The sequence below is a fragment of the Strix uralensis genome, chromosome 10, assembly GCF_047716275.1.
Source record: "Strix uralensis isolate ZFMK-TIS-50842 chromosome 10, bStrUra1, whole genome shotgun sequence".
In the NCBI taxonomy this organism is placed as follows: domain Eukaryota; kingdom Metazoa; phylum Chordata; class Aves; order Strigiformes; family Strigidae; genus Strix; species Strix uralensis.
In genome coordinates this window covers 20076002-20091683 of record NC_133981.1, presented here as the reverse complement: position 1 = coordinate 20091683, position 15682 = coordinate 20076002, and the positions used below count along the sequence as shown (strand labels likewise).

Here is a 15682-nt window from a genome sequence, read left to right as displayed (position 1 = left end):
GAGGAACAATTATTGCTGTTTGAGTTATGCTCTAACTGGCTACCCACAGATTCACTGTGAAAATGAGTGAGATGTGCGTGGATCACATCTAAGGCTTATGCGTTAACTGGGGCCTGACTTTTTTTTTAAGAAGAGTAAAAGGCAGGCAGAGTACTAGATATAGGCAAAAGACAATTTCCTTTGCACAAAACCTTTCTCTAGACAAAACACCAATTCTTTCTTGAGTGAAGGTTTTGATCTTCTGAAGCGGATATGGAACAGGACCTCTGGGGGGGAAAAACCCCAAAGTTTTTTCTTTGTGTCTGACTCCATTTGGAAGCTGTGATATGATTAATTTTTTTCCCTTCATAACACAGTCCCCTTCCTTCCTCTCTTGTTTCCACTTTGATAGTATTTATACAATATTGCTTTCTGCAGTATTGTATATTTCTGCAATACTGCAATATTTATACAGCAGGAATCAGAGGCATGCCTGTGCATCTTTCTCTGTGCGAGGTGTCTCAGATTTTGCATTCCTGGGCCATGCCTGATCGCCTTCTCTGAAAGATTGTTTGACTCCCTGCTTACTGATGCTGAAGTGGAGGGGCATCAATGTAGGAAAACATTTTGTCAGTGAGGTAGAAGAATACATCTTGCATTAGTTAGCAGAACTTCAGAAATTCCCAGAATGAAGAGAATTACCTATTTACTTAAAATTTTTGGAAGGCTCCCTTACTTGTCTGATAAACTGCGTAAGATAAATATTAGAGTACTAAAGAAACTATTTCTTTCCCTTGCTAGGTATTAGTATCATCCTTGGAGTTGCTGAAGGTGAATTTTTCATCCATGATGCTGAGATTCAGAAATCAGCCCTTCAGATCATCATCAACTGTGTATGTGGGCCAGATAATCGGATCTCCAGTATTGGCAAATTCATCTCTGGAACTCCTCGGCGAAAGCTGCCTCAGGCCCCCAAGAGCAGTGAGCACACATTAGCTAAGATGTGGAATGTGGTACAGTCCAATAACGGCATCAAAGTGCTGCTGTCGTTGCTGTCTATAAAGATGCCGATCACAGACGCAGATCAGATCCGAGCATTAGCCTGCAAAGCCTTGGTGGGGCTCTCGCGCAGCAGTACTGTCCGGCAGATTATCAGCAAGCTCCCCCTCTTCAGCAGCTGTCAAATTCAGCAGCTGATGAAAGAGCCGGTGCTTCAGGACAAGCGCAGCGAGCATGTGAAGTTCTGCAAATACGCTGCTGAGCTGATAGAGCGTGTCTCGGGGAAGCCGTTGCTGATTGGCACAGATGTCTCTCTGGCTCGGTTGCAGAAAGCGGATGTGGTGGCCCAGTCAAGGATCACGTTTCCTGAGAAGGAGCTGCTGCTCCTGATTCGGAACCATCTCATCTCTAAGGGCCTAGGAGAAACTGCATCTGTCCTTACTAAGGAGGCTGACCTACCCATGACTGCAGCATCTCATTCATCTGCCTTCACCCCTGTCGCGGCTGCTGCCTCTCCTGTGACCCTGCCTCGCACTCCTCGCATAGCTAATGGCATCTCAGCCCGTTTGAGTAGCCATGCTTCTGTAGGTTCCACTGCCGCCTCTGTCCATGCTCAGGCAAGGCCGTCTGCATCCCAAGGTCCACTCGCCCTTCCAGGCCCTTCTTATGCCAGCAACTCTCCTCTGATTGGCAGGATTAGCTTTGTCAGGGAGAGGCCGTCTCCTTGCAACGGCAGGAAAATCAGAGTGTTGCGACAAAAATCGGACCATGGCGCCTACAGCCAGAGCCCAGCTATCAAAAAGCAGCTGGACAGACACCTTCCTTCCCCACCCACACTGGACAGTATAATCACAGAGTACCTTAGGGAGCAGCACGCCCGCTGCAAGAACCCTGTTGCCACCTGTCCCCCTTTCTCTCTCTTTACTCCCCACCAGTGTCCTGAGCCAAAACAGAGGCGCCAAGCGCCAACTAACTTTACCTCACGGCTGACCCGCAGGGCAGCCTTTCCGAAATACGGAGGGGTGGATGGTGGCTGCTTTGATAGACACCTTATATTTAGCAGGTAAGGAAGAAAAATGTTTCTTGATCCCTCTCAGGATGTACCCTGTGCCAAAAAGCCTTACCTGGATTCAGGCTGTGCAGTCCCGCAGTGGAGTATCCTTGGAAAGAAAAGTGTTTTAATTCAACAGTGACAAGTGGGAGAGCCTTGAAAGGCATTTTTAGAAGTCGTTCTGTTTCTCTTGTCCTTAGTACTGACCCTTAGCACATAAAGCACACTTTATTTTCAGTTCATGTTAATTCATTAGCAACATTGACTAATGAAGCTCATGGCTCTTTATTCTCCTTTGGAAGGTAAGTATGTAATGCCAGTTTTAAATGACAGTGTAGCATAGCCTGGAGGAGGGTTGGCTGACAGATGCGGGACAGCAGAATCCATATTTTGCTGTTGCAGCTGATTCCGCAGCACCACCAGTTGCTAGCCTTTTTACATGGCTTTTCTTTGCTGAGGTTGAATTGGAAGATGATGTAAAGTTTATAAAAATAAAGATGACACATAGATGAAAGCATCTTCACAGTGAAACCAGTATCACCTTGGGAAACTGTGATGACAGGAGGTTATTTGGCTGCTGTGCCGTGCCTTCTTGTCTTGAGTGTTTCAGAACTGTTAGAAATTTTTTTGCTAGCTGTCTGTACTTATCCAGGTGACAGCATTACAGGTTTTCTATCAATCCAACTTTGAAGATGGACTCCCAAGTGCTTCAACTTAATGATGTGCTTAAACAGAAGTACTTAAGAATGCAAAACAAACCCCAAAACATTGCAAACACTATTGTAACATACTCACTTGAGTGCTAGTCTTACAATTGACACTTCGCTTGTCCTAGAAGAAAGCTGTAACTTGTATCTACGTGATATTTAAGGACTGGATTTAATATCGTCACACAGCGTTTCAGTTTTGCTTTTTTTTCTCTTTTGGGTGACCCTTGTATTTCTACCTTCTCTAGGTTCCGTCCCATTTCTGTGTTCAGGGAAGCAAATGAGGATGAGAGTGGCTTTACCTGTTGTGCGTTTTCTGCAAGAGAACGATTCTTAATGCTGGGTACTTGCACAGGGCAGTTGAAACTCTATAACGTATTCAGTGGACAGGAGGAGGCCAGTTACAACTGCCATAACTCTGCCATCACGCACCTTGAGCCATCTAGGGTAAGTGATCTGAGTTTTAGAAGTTCTCACAGCCTAAGATCTGGTATGTTTTGGGCCCATCTGGATATGTACATCTGAAATGCACCTGGCCTGCAATGCTTGTTATTAAAGTATTTGTAATAGTTACATACTCCCTCTCTGTAAGTTCTACAATTATTTTTTTTCTTCCCAAGATAATGGAGAAGATGCACAGTGTCTGTGTGCCCTCATAACTAATGAATATATATGTCTGGAAATGGAAAAATGCTTTAACTGACTATGTAAGATAAATGTGAGATAAGATATAAAACTTCATATAACCTCTCTTTGTTGGAGAAAGAAATCTTTAGAGGGTTGATTCTAGGAAGAAATAAAAGATAACTGATTTATAAGCAGAATTAACTCCACTCACAGGGCATCAAAATTCAGGCATAGATTATCTGATTTTATCTGCTATTAACATCATAGATCATTCCTATTGTTATCTGTAATGGGTTTTTTTGTCTGCCAAGGGCTTTTTATATTCTACATGGTATTAGAAACCTAGACTTTATCCCCATAGGAGTAGTTTAGTAAGCACAAAATCTGTATCGTGGTTTAAACCCGGCCAGCAGCCAAACATCACGCAGCTGCTCGCTTGCCCTCCCCCATCCCCGGGGAATGGGGGAGAGAGTTGGACGGGTAAGGATAAGGAGACTTGTAGGATGAGATAAAAACAATTTAATAATTGAAATAAAATGAAAATAATAATGGTAGTAGTAATAATAGAAAATACAAACGAGTAATGCACAATGTGATTGCTCACCACCTGTTGACCGATGCCCAGCCCGTTCCTGGCTAGTGATCCCAGAGCAGAGAGAATCCTAAAACCACCATCCCGAAAACCCAAGTAGAGCTTCCCGATGAACCCTTATCAGTATATTGAGCATGATGTTATATGATACGGAATATTCCATTGGCCGATTTGGGTCCATTGTTTTGGCTGTGCTCCCTCCCAGCTTCTTGTGCACTAGCAGGACATGAGAAGTAAAGGCCTTCTTAGCAACAACTAAAAACATCAGTGCATTATCAACATTCTTCACATACCAAATCCCATACTGAATCCAAAACACAGCACTATTCTAGCTACTAAGAAGGAAGGAAAAAACCAAAACAATTAGTTCTGTCTCAGACAAAACCAGAACAATCTACTATAGTTCCTAAATTCATCTTGTAAGTGTAAGTTAAAGTGTACAGGTATAATGATAACCTCCGTTTTCCCTGGTATTCTTTTCCCTTTCTCCTCTTCCACTCCCATCTGGAAATACAGGATGGATCTTTATTGCTGACATCTGCTACGTGGAGCCAACCTCTGTCTGCATTGTGGGGCATGAAGTCTGTCTTTGATATGAAGTAGGTATACTCTGATTCAGCTGAGGGATATGTTGCAGTTCAATATAGGCAGAAACCCTAAGAACAAAGTCTATGAAAGAACAGTACAGCACAGCTCTCACAATGTCTCTTGTGAAAAAGTAAAATGTACTCCCTTTCTTATATTTGTTATCTTCCTATTTTGTTTGCTATAGACAGCTTTGCTAAATTCTAACTATCTAAAGTCCTATTTAATACAAGATATATCAGTAAAATCACTGTTGTCCCTGAAGGCAAATAAATGTTTGTATTTTTGTTCTCATGTTTGTAAATTATCTTGATAGTCTTTCTGTAGCCAGTTACAGATTTTTACTAGCATGGTGATTTACATGGTGAAATTTTCAGACCTGGAGACAGTTATTTAAAATTGATTGCAGTATTTACAATTGTTCTTTCTCATAAAAATGTGTGTGGAAGGCTCTTAATTTTTAAAAGGTTTGACTGTTGTCTATCTCAGTTGTAAGCAACAGTTTTGGTGTGACCTGTTTTAAGTCAGCTAGAGGGCATTCTTTGGATAAAAAGTTTAATGTGCCTCAGTCCTGCATGTGTGTTTGAATGTTTGTGAAGCCATTCATTGCTCACTCCTCTAGATAGTGTTATGTTTATGGCAGACCCTGTTAATGACAAGTCTGTGAATTTGCTGCTTGTGTTTTTTTCACCAGTCTGCTGTAAAGGCTCTGTCTGCAATAGATTTTTTTTCCTGCAAATGACAGTGGAGCATTTTAACGTTGTAGTATGCCATGGTCAATGGTGAAGGAAAGTTGTCTTTATATTTTTTGCTTCCTGCATTGTTGAAACCTCTGCTGGAGGTGATGGGGTAGTGTTTGGTTCACACAGGTGGTGTGAATCTGCAGTTCCTTGATTTCTTTACTAACTCTATCTACAGGCATTCCTTCCCTGATGATCACTATGTGGAGTTCAGCAAGCACTCTCAGGATAGGGTCATTGGCACAAAAGGAGACATTGCCCATGTAAGTACCAATAAAGGTGATGGTTGTGAAGCTGTGACAAGAATATAGTTCTTCACAGGACATTTATTAACAGATCTGGGTTCTGTGATGCTCCTGTAACTAATGAGCTAAGAGGCTTTAGAGGAAAGCTTTGAAAGTGTCAAATAACTTCTTCCTGTGTTTTAAGGATATAAACTTGACCATTTCAAACCAACTGTAGCACAAGCAGTGTGCAGTGTGTTGCCTCTGTGGTTAGGATTCTGGGCAATTGTAGAATCTGCTTTGTTTTGTTTATTTGAGAGAGATCATGCAGGACACTTTTTTTTCTTCCTGAAGTTGCCTCCTTTGCCTTATTTTTCAGTAATATAATAATAATAAAAGTTAACAGTAGCTCAATCAACAGCTGTGGGAAATGGCCTATTGAAAGTGTCCTCCTTTTGCCCCCCCCCCAAATTTGCAGCTTGTTTTGGGTAACTTAATTTTACTGATATATTTTGAGAGAATGCTGTTGAAGGGTTTTATATGAATACCTGCAAATTTGACAGACGCAGGTTTCAGAGTGCTGCTGCTTCTCGTGCTAATTTGCATTCGTTATAGGCACTGACTCTTTCAAAAGAGTATTTGCATTAAAAATTGTCATGAAACATAACTTATTCAAATTATTTATGATCTTACTTACTGCTCTGATTTGTTAAAGCAAACTGTCCATTCCTGCCCAGTTCTTAACTTGGATTTATCTGAAAGTCATATCAGTTTGTGTATTGTGTTTATCTGTTAAACAGATTTATTTTCCAGTTCTAGAGAATTTTTTCCTCTCTGTAAGTTTGAACGAGAGCTAGGCTCTGAGGGATGTTAGAGATCAAATTTATCTGAGATAGTTATAAACCCTTCATACTAGTTAAAGCCCTTTTTATCTTTTTATCTTCCAACAGTTTGTCGAGGCAAAGCTCAGAAAGTTGCCTTCCTGTGTAAATGCCAGGAACTTTAACTCCTTTTTTATGGTTTCTGTTTTGTTTTTTTTTTTTTTCCCCTCACTGTGCTTTGGAGTTTTTGTTTGCAAATATGATCTGTTCTGAAAGCAGTTCCATTTCTGAAACAGTTTCTGGCTAAGTGGTACCTTGTGACTGCAGCTTCACAGTCCACTTTTCATAATGGGGTTAGTTGCTTTGGAACTAATCCTGATCGTATTGAAATATATCAGTGAACCTGCAGTAAGCTAAATACTGGCTGAAACATGTTGTGAGACTTGGTTCCAGCTGTGAAAAACTATTAAAGGACTGATAGGAAGGGTTGTCTTTGGAATGCTCTCACTTGAAATGGAAAAGCAAAATGAAAAACGGGGTGATTCTGAAAACAAATCTAGAAGGGGGAATGTGGGGTGATCTTAGGCACAGGTATATTACAAATTGTGACTAATCTTTCTTTTTCTTTTTAATCTAAAAGATCTATGATATTCAGACTGGCAACAAGCTATTGACTCTGTTTAACCCAGATCTTGCCAACAACTACAAGAAGAACTGTGCCACATTTAACCCCACTGATGACCTTGTCCTAAATGATGGTGTCCTCTGGGACGTCAGATCGGCGCAAGCCATCCACAAGTTTGACAAATTCAACATGACCATCAGTGGTGTTTTCCATCCCAATGGGCTAGAGGTCATAGTCAATACAGAAATTGTATCCTTTGGCCACTGTGGTAACTGATGTGCTGGGACCTAAAGAATGTGTATTGATAAACAGGTAGCTGTTTGCAGAAGTTGTATTAATGGCCTGCTGTGTTACATGTAACAACAGGTTTTGTCTGTGAATCAATTAAGTCTGACTGCTAGACAAATAGCTAATTTAAATCTAGATTCTGCCTCTTATACGGCCTAGAGGAAATACTTAACACACAAAGAGAGCAAGAAAGATTTTTCTAACATGCTGTGGTACCTCTGCTCTCTTCCCATCCCTTACCAAGATCAACCTCGAAGCTATTGCGGTTAACTCTCATGACTGGGAATGACATTTTGAGTAAGAGCTTTTTCATTTTGAATGTGGGGAAGGGATTGTGGTGCTAGAATCCGATTATGGTTCTGTCATACTTGCAAGAGGGTGGCAGTGAATTTTCCTGAACACAATCCGTTGTTTGCCACTGTGTTAAAAAGGAAATAGAAACTTTCAATTGTTTGTTGCTCCTTAGCCTCTATTTTTTTCAGTGGGACCTCCGAACTTTCCATTTGTTACACACAGTACCCGCACTGGATCAGTGTCGTGTGGTCTTCAACTATACTGGCACAGTTATGTATGGAGGTAGGACTTCTCAGTCTTATATTACTCTCCTTGGTCACCTCTGGTTTGTGATAAGTAGATGCTTGTTCAGTGAAATTGGAAGCTTCAGAGAGACTGTCTAACTCCAGGCCTTACTGTGTGAACTGGAATTTTTTCAGGATGTTTATGCTATGAGTATTGCTGACAAAGACAGTTTTCTCTAACATCAGCAATATCACAACTAATTTGTGAGATTAAAAATCAACCTATTGAAAAAGAAAATGTCTATAATGGCAGATCTGATGATGCTTGAAAAAATAATTTTGTCCTCTGTATTAAGTTTCAATGATCTGCAGTATTAATAAAGGCATCTCTGGAAGAGTAGATATTAAATGGGTCTTGCCAAGCTATTAAATAGAAAGAAAATTCACATCGGACTCTGATTTGATCTTAAGTTGGTGAATGATAGTGACGAATGGAAGGTGGATTTGTGGAATAATCTTTCCTTGTATCAGCTATGTTGCAGGCAGATGATGAAGATGACCTTCTGGAGGAGAGAATGAGAAGTCCCTTCGGCTCTTCTTTCAGGACATTTAATGCAACTGATTATAAACCTATAGGTAAGAGTAAATGAGGAGCAAATAGCTTAGTTTGGTTTACTGAAAGTTCTGCTTAGTAACATTCACTTCCTCCTCTCCTTTGCATGTGTAACAAAACAAATCGTACTACAACCTGTTCTGATTGAAGCACGGGAGTTGGGTTTAACGCTGAAATAGGTTCAAGCATCATATCCTGTTCAGTGTGATTGTCTTCGTTGCAGTTCTGGCTTTATTTTCCTTTCTTCTTTCCAAGTAGGGCATAATCTGAGATAGTAGGTCATTTGGCCAAGATGTCACTGGTCTCATTTCAGGAAGGGGCTTTTTTTTTTTTTTGGTCTTCCATTTTAATTTTGTTTTACTTTTTCCAACAACATTTCCCCATGCTGGTAGTTCAAAATCCTGTCAGTTTGGCTGCCAGCTTGCAAAGCTTCTGGAGCTAAGCTAATTGCTGCTACGGATGTAAACAGATGTGGCTTTTGCTATTGAAAGGAGACATGGCTCAGTCCCTTGGTTGCCACCTATCCTGGAAGATTATCTCTTGTTTACTGTGCTTAGAGAGGCCAATAAATGTATTATCAAGGGAGAAGAACAGATTAAGAACTTACCTGGCTATTTTTTTTATCATAGTCTCCAACATTTCTGTTCTTTATTACGGGTTGAATTAGTTACAAATGTTCATTTTGCTTTTATTTCAGCTGTTGTTTCTTGTCCCAACATTTTATCTGCTTTTAGACAGCTTTTCTTTCAGCCAGCATTAATATGCAGTTAACCACTGAGTTTGTTTTGTGATGTTTTCCAGCTACCATAGACGTAAAGCGGAATATCTTTGACTTGTGCACAGACAGCAAGGACTGCTATCTGGCTGTCATTGAGGTAAAGGAGCTAAGAATAAACTCTGGTCTCTGTAGCTGTGGTTTGAGTGCAATGCTTTTTGTTTCTTTTTTTAAAACCTTCGGAAGTGATGATTCTGGAGTTCCTGGAGTACTGTTAAATTCATGTCCTAAGCAGTGGTGGTGTTCTGATGATGGTAAAGATGCTATTAGCTTTTTGTTGTCCACCCACAGCAGTCTTGTTTTTCTGCCTCCTGTTCCTTAAACTTCCAAACACATTTGCTTCTCTTCTTGAAGCACGTCCCCCTTTAAAATGTGCAGAGGTTTTCCTTCTCATAAGCACAGACAAATGCATTTTTTCCTATTTATAGCAATAATTTCCTATTAAAATTTGCATTGTATCAAATAACTAGGAAATGCAATCTCCCTGGGGCTTTCCATGGAGCTTTTCTGTGAATCAGAAAAGATTACTGTTCCTTTTTCCAGTAAGATCCAAAAGATCTTACTGTTCCTTTTTCACTTGTTTTCCTAGCAAAATCCCAGAAGCTAAGGATTTGAAGCAAAAATTACTGAGCAAAACTTCTCCTTTGTTAGGGGGAAGTAAAATTAAACTAACGGGTCCAGTTCTTTGCCTAATAGTATGTTGTCAGTACCCAGTTTCTTGAACCTGACTATGTACGTGTGGTGACTAATTTAAAATCCTGTTGACTTAATACTCTCTGAACCACTGATCCTTACAGACCAAAAAAAGTGTGTCAAGAATTTGTAGTATGGCAAGCTTCATGTTTAACTGCTGAAGTTGGAGTTGTCAAAGTTGTGAGGCCAAGATAGGAAAATTTTCTTATAGGGGTCATTGGAAATGTTATTTCAGGGCATGTGGCAGCAGTGGCTGCTGTCTTCTGGAACTCTTGCTATATGACAGCTTTTAGCATTCTTCCAAGGCGTATGGTTCAATGACATAATAAGGAGGCAAATTTGAAAGAAAGTCTGTGGTTAGGTAAGAACTAACCCAAAGCACATTAAGGATCCAGTAAAGGTTTTCTGAAGTCTACTGGTAAGAGTGTAACTTGTGGATGACAGAACCAGAAAGTAGATGTTTTTACATCACCCCTAGGCTGGTCCTTGAAACCAGAAAGACTTGGTTTTAGTGCTAATTGTACTGCTGCTAGTAAGTGGGAGGGAAGGATTTCGGTAATGTTTCTGTGATTGAGATCAGATACAGCACTGAATATGAATGTTGAGCTGATTGCTGGGGCTAACTGCTGTGTGGGCATCTCCTCTTCAGAATCAAGGGAGCATGGATGCCATGAACATGGATACAGTTTGCAGACTGTATGAAGTGGGCAGGCAGCGTTTGGCAGAAGATGAAGAGGATGAAGAAGAAGATCAGGTGAGAAGTATAGCATTAACCTGGTTGTTCAGGAGTAGCTGTTAGCCATCTACATGTGAGAGGCCACAGGTGTTCATTTATTATCTATAAAGTACAGATGCCTCATTTGGTCTCATCTAATGTGAAGTAGATCTCTTTACTGTCAGTGTGAACTAAGACTATGCAGAACCTGTGTGAACAGTAACGTTGTGCACTGTAAACTGACATGATAATCTATAGTTTATTAATTTCCCTAAGTGTTTCAATCTTGATCAGACACTTTGCAGTTCTGCTTGGTTTTTTTAAAGTATTTTGACACCCAGTAGAGACAGTAGTGTTTGAGGTTTTCTCTTTTTCAATTCCAAGTATATTTGGGTGTAACTTGTCCCCAGTTTCTGAATGAGACACAACTTCTGACTAACGCAGTGCAACTGCACAATACTTCTACATAGCAAAATGTTTTAAGAATTTTAATGAAAGCTGTAGGTTTGCATTTGGATGTGTTGGTTTTTCTCAAATAAGCCGTTTGATCTCTGGCAGCTCAACAAAAGAGCTAAGAACTGCACTGAGTGCTCCTCAGGGTGCAGTTTCTAGAATACAGAGTAGCACAGAATACTTTCTACAGTACAATGAGAATTAAAAACAAACTTGTAGCTTTTTTTGGATGTCAGGTGGGGTTTTGGTTTTTGGTTGGTGGGGTTTTTTTTTCCTGAACAGGCAAAGAGTTTATGCTTCAATTTCCTAAAGATTTAAAATGCATTATTCTCTGCTCTCTGGTGTCTGCATTCTAGTAAATCATATATTTGTATCTCCTGTGAGAAAAGCTGACTTCATCTTTTTCCAAAGAATGCCAGAAGGTAATATTTTGGTGGGTTTTTTCCCAGACTGTGTGGAAAGCTAGATTTCTGATACCCTTTCTATCTCTGAATCTTCCTGTTCCGAGGTTAAAACTTTTACTTTCTAGTTCAGAAGACTGGATCGCAGATCCCAGGAAAGAGTAGATTTCTTTGTAATAATAACAATTAGCTGCAATTTCACTGTAATTCTGAAGATGAAGCTGTAGTTCTGTTTTGTGTCCAGTTTGCTGTCCTGTCCTCTCGATGTGCTGCAAAGTTGCAGTTGAAGTCTTGGCATTCTTATGAAATCATTGGTCACTGTTTCTGTCCCAAGGTTGGATGGATTCAGTTTAGGAACTTTTAGGATGGGTGAAAAGTAGAATTCCCTGGGAAGCAATGGGTGGAGGAGCGGGAATTGCTGTTCCTTACAAAGTGTTTCTACTTTCAAGCCACCCAGTACTTGCCTCAGGCCATAGTTTCTATTTTTGTCTCTGCTTCCACTGTTTTTGTTCACATTCAGTGTATTTTAGTAAGCTTATTCATATTTTCTTTATAAAATCTCAAAAATAGTTTGTAGCAGAAACTGATTTTGCATTGTACAATGATTAACTAGCAGCTATCAAGACACTTTTGTGATATTGCTTGTAAGTGTTGACTTAAGTGAAGATCTGTGTTTGTTTAAGAGGATGCAGTCTGAATGCTGTTGGTTCCAGGCTGTAACACTAGGTACCAAGCAGAGATAAGGTATCTATCATTCATCAAATATGACTGGGGACTCTTCCTGTCTTACAAAGGGATGTGGCCGTGGGCAGAATTCAAGTATGCTAAAAGCTTTTCTGTAAAGCTTCTGGGGTCTACAAACAAAGCTGCTCTGGGATCAATTTGCAAGCCAAGAGTGACTAGTTGATACTGCATGATTGCTGGGTTTTATGGTCTTCATTTCTGGGGTGTATAGATGTTTCCTAGACACTAATTTCTAGGGGTGTTTACAGTCAAGTTGCCTTAGTAAGAGAGATTTGGTTTTAATATAAACAACACTTATGAACCCAAATTCATTCAATCTATATATATTTAGCAAAGCATAAACTAAACCGCTTGCTCTGTCCCGCAGCTGTTCATTGCTGTTCCTCTGGGTTTGTTCTAGTCTCAGGCTTACAAAATATAGCTTTTGTCTCCATAGAGACATCCAGCATTGAGCTAGAAGGAGTAGAGGTTTTCCAGAATAAAGACAGAATCTCTCTGGCACACTTGTCTGTTAAGGCCAACAAGAGTAATTTGTTTCCTGATAAACAGGAGTTTTCTGTGTCTACATACGCTCACAGATACCTAGGTGTTTACTACTTGCCTAGTTAGTTTCTGTGATTTAGGCTTTGAAAAATTGGAAATAAACTTTCAGACTTGTTGGGACTTCTCACAGATATTCTAAAACACCTTCTGGCTAAAAAAATGCTTTCTGATCTTTTTCATGAAAGTGGTGTGGGGGGGAAAACCATGTGAATCAACATTAATCTGGTATGTCTTTGTTCAAGATTTTTAGAGCAAATATTTAATCTGTTCGGCCCTGTATCTCCACACCTTGACTTTATGCATATATATATTTTTTTTGTATATATGTGCATGGGTCCACGAGTACAGTTTTTTGCCTATACAGACAGTAATAAATACTCAAATAGAAGCATGTTTAATGGGCAAGCTTTGCTTGGAAGTCATGTGATGCAGAATAAAATTGCTTAAAAATTGTGCTTGAGACAAGAACTGTGGAGAAAAATATCTGCCTGACACTTTTTACTTTAAAATTTGACACCTCATGATGTCAATTTTGACAAGTGTCAACTGATAGCTCTGTGACAGTTTTTTGAAAAGCAAAAGACTGAGAGTCCGTAAAATGAACATAGCAGGGGTATTTGGCCTATAGATATCTTTCAATTCCTTCTCTTATTTAAGTGAAGAAACAAGACAACTATATTACTCCCCCTTTCTCAAACCAAACCTTGTAGAATCAACTGATCTGTTATATAAATTACCCTCAGATTAAATGATCAGGCTGACTTAGCAGGTTTGTGCATGGTGCTGCTGCAGTAAATGTTTATGGTTTTGTTTTAAATACTTGAGAACAGCACCACTGTAGCTGGGTTCTTCCTTGGCTGTTATACTACACTTTCATACAGCATCTCTGGAAAGCTGCCTTTTTTTAGTTATGGCCAGTAATCCAGAGTTATCAAGCCTTGTTAAACAAAGCAAATGCTAAATGGATATTGACACTCTGTGACCTGTACTTACTATGAGAACTGAGGGAAAGTGAAGATGTAACTTAGGAAGAGCCAGTTTGTGAGCTTTTTTTTTTTGGATGCTTTACTCCTTGAACTTCCATGAGTTCTGTTTATTATTTCACTGCTGGGTGAGTATCTAAACAGGTCCATCAGTGACTGACAGTCTCACTCACAAGCATTTGCAAAACTATGTTCAGTCTGTGGGGCAATAAGCAGAGTTTCCTGTTCTCCAGTCCTGCAGCAAGGTCCTCCTCCTCCTTCCTGTATTTGCCGCTGTTTTGATACACTCCTTCAGAGTTACACTTAGCAAGATGGATATCTGAGCCACTGGTACAGATGCTGGACCATCTTTTGGTCGTTAGCTTGCTTAATTCTTATTTATTTCCCTTTCTTGGCTGATTAGTATCCTGTTTCCCTCAGTAATCTGCTGTCTTCTGTAGTGAGGAAGGCCAGGAATTTCAGAGGAATTGGTGCAAAGGAAAGTGAACGTGTTCATCTGATCTAGAAATGGCACATGGCAGTTGCTACAGGCCAGGAAAGAAGACTTCAGAAATATGAAGTGATCAGAAAGGCTAAAACCAAGGGAGCTGGCTGACCACAGAGTAGACTCAAAACTGTGAAACTTAAGTCTGGATGACGTGATGATCTGAGCGTGTTACAGGATTTCCAGTCGGTGCATTTTTTTACCTCTTTATTTTAGTTTTTCTTTCCATATTAGTTCCTTAAGGCCTATTTTTCTCTCTATGATACATATAGATGATACTGCATCTGTGAGGCTTGAGTAGTATTCTCAGTTATTGTCATGTTCAGAGAGATTTATGGCTTCAGCAGCAGATTGCTTCACCTAGCTGTCCCTGTCCTATAAAGTCTGTTCTACTTCTTTTGCCAGAACTGAAGAACTGTTAATTATCCTGCAGTGCTTCTGGGCTATCGAAATGGTGATGGTAGGTGTGTAATTTGTCTTTTTGCATTGGTTTAGAAAATTCTAGGTGATGTGAAATGAAAGCTTTGGAGATAAGGCAATAAAGACTCGAAAGACAATCGCTATTCTAACGTGGTTTAGCCAGGATGGAGAATGTTTTTCCTCAGCTTTCTATGTAGTCTTTGTGATCCCAGTTTCTACTTTTATTTTAGGACTTTCCCCTATCTGCATGCAACAGCAATGCCACTGTACTTTATTGCTGTTGGTTTGATACAGGTTTGTTTTCGCATAGATACTTATTTGCTGGGGAAAAAACTCACAAACCGTAATCCATATTGGCACTGTATTTAAGAACCATCAGACTATGGTGGTGCTTTGTCACTACAAGCTGCCTAGAATAATGTATGTCATCAGGGACACTTAATTTTTCAGGAGCTGTTCCTGTAACATTTGAAGATATGGTTTTGAAATCTTGCTTGAGATAAAATGGTTTACAGCATAAAGCTGAGAACAAGTATTTTCAGACAAATGTCTCAGCTGATAATAATATACATGTGTTTATTGTACACCTCAGTAGGAATCTTTGAACTTAGTTGCAGCTGGGGAGGCTAAGTAAAGAGTGGTTTCCATCAAAGACCTGTTTACCTAACAGACACATCTTTTGAACAGGCATCGTCCAAAACAGGTATTTTAAACAAAACAAGAAACCCCATGTTTTCCCAGTACCTGTACTTAACACATTTTTAGATAGTAGCAAATAACTGTGACTGCTTCAGCCTATTCTGCTGTTTCAGAATCTAGTTTCACTAGCTGTCAGTTAGTGCAAACAGAGGAAATTCTTGGAAAGGGAAAAGTAATTGGAGTTTTAAGAAGGCCAGACCTAGTATTGTGGAGTAAAACAGCTTCAGCAGAGACAGAAGCATATTCTGCCCGTTCAGTGACAGAAATCAAAGATTGACTTCCTCTCACCTAACACATCTTTCTAGAATTCCCAGAGTAGTTGGGATCCAAGAAAATAAAAGCTGCCTCAGCTGTGATGAGAAATATCAGTCAGAAGCTTGAGAAAATAAAGGAACAAATTCTC

General features: G+C 39.9%; 1 protein-coding gene across 14 annotated transcripts in view; it reads left to right on the top strand.

The window, feature by feature from the left end:
• DCAF1 (DDB1 and CUL4 associated factor 1) overlaps positions 1 to 15682 on the top strand; it is a 56759-nt gene that overhangs the window by 25861 nt on the left and 15216 nt on the right. For 12 of the 14 annotated variants that reach the window (XR_012630302.1, XM_074879595.1, XM_074879596.1 and 9 more), the window contains 9 exons: positions 781 to 2041; positions 2985 to 3183; positions 4472 to 4554; positions 5459 to 5543; positions 6966 to 7199; positions 7721 to 7814; positions 8288 to 8392; positions 9171 to 9244; positions 10487 to 10591. Coding sequence is in view for 12 of the 14 variants with exons in the window: in XM_074879595.1 (XP_074735696.1) it covers positions 781 to 2041; positions 2985 to 3183; positions 4472 to 4554; positions 5459 to 5543; positions 6966 to 7199; positions 7721 to 7814; positions 8288 to 8392; positions 9171 to 9244; positions 10487 to 10591 (2240 nt within the window). In the remaining 2 variants the exon portion in view is untranslated. Of the gene's footprint in view, positions 1 to 780; positions 2042 to 2984; positions 3184 to 4471; positions 4555 to 5458; positions 5544 to 6965; positions 7200 to 7720; positions 7815 to 8287; positions 8393 to 9170; positions 9245 to 10486; positions 10592 to 14565; positions 14621 to 15682 lie in introns of those variants that run through there. The other 2 variants (XM_074879599.1, XR_012630303.1) reach the window with 2 other exon arrangements.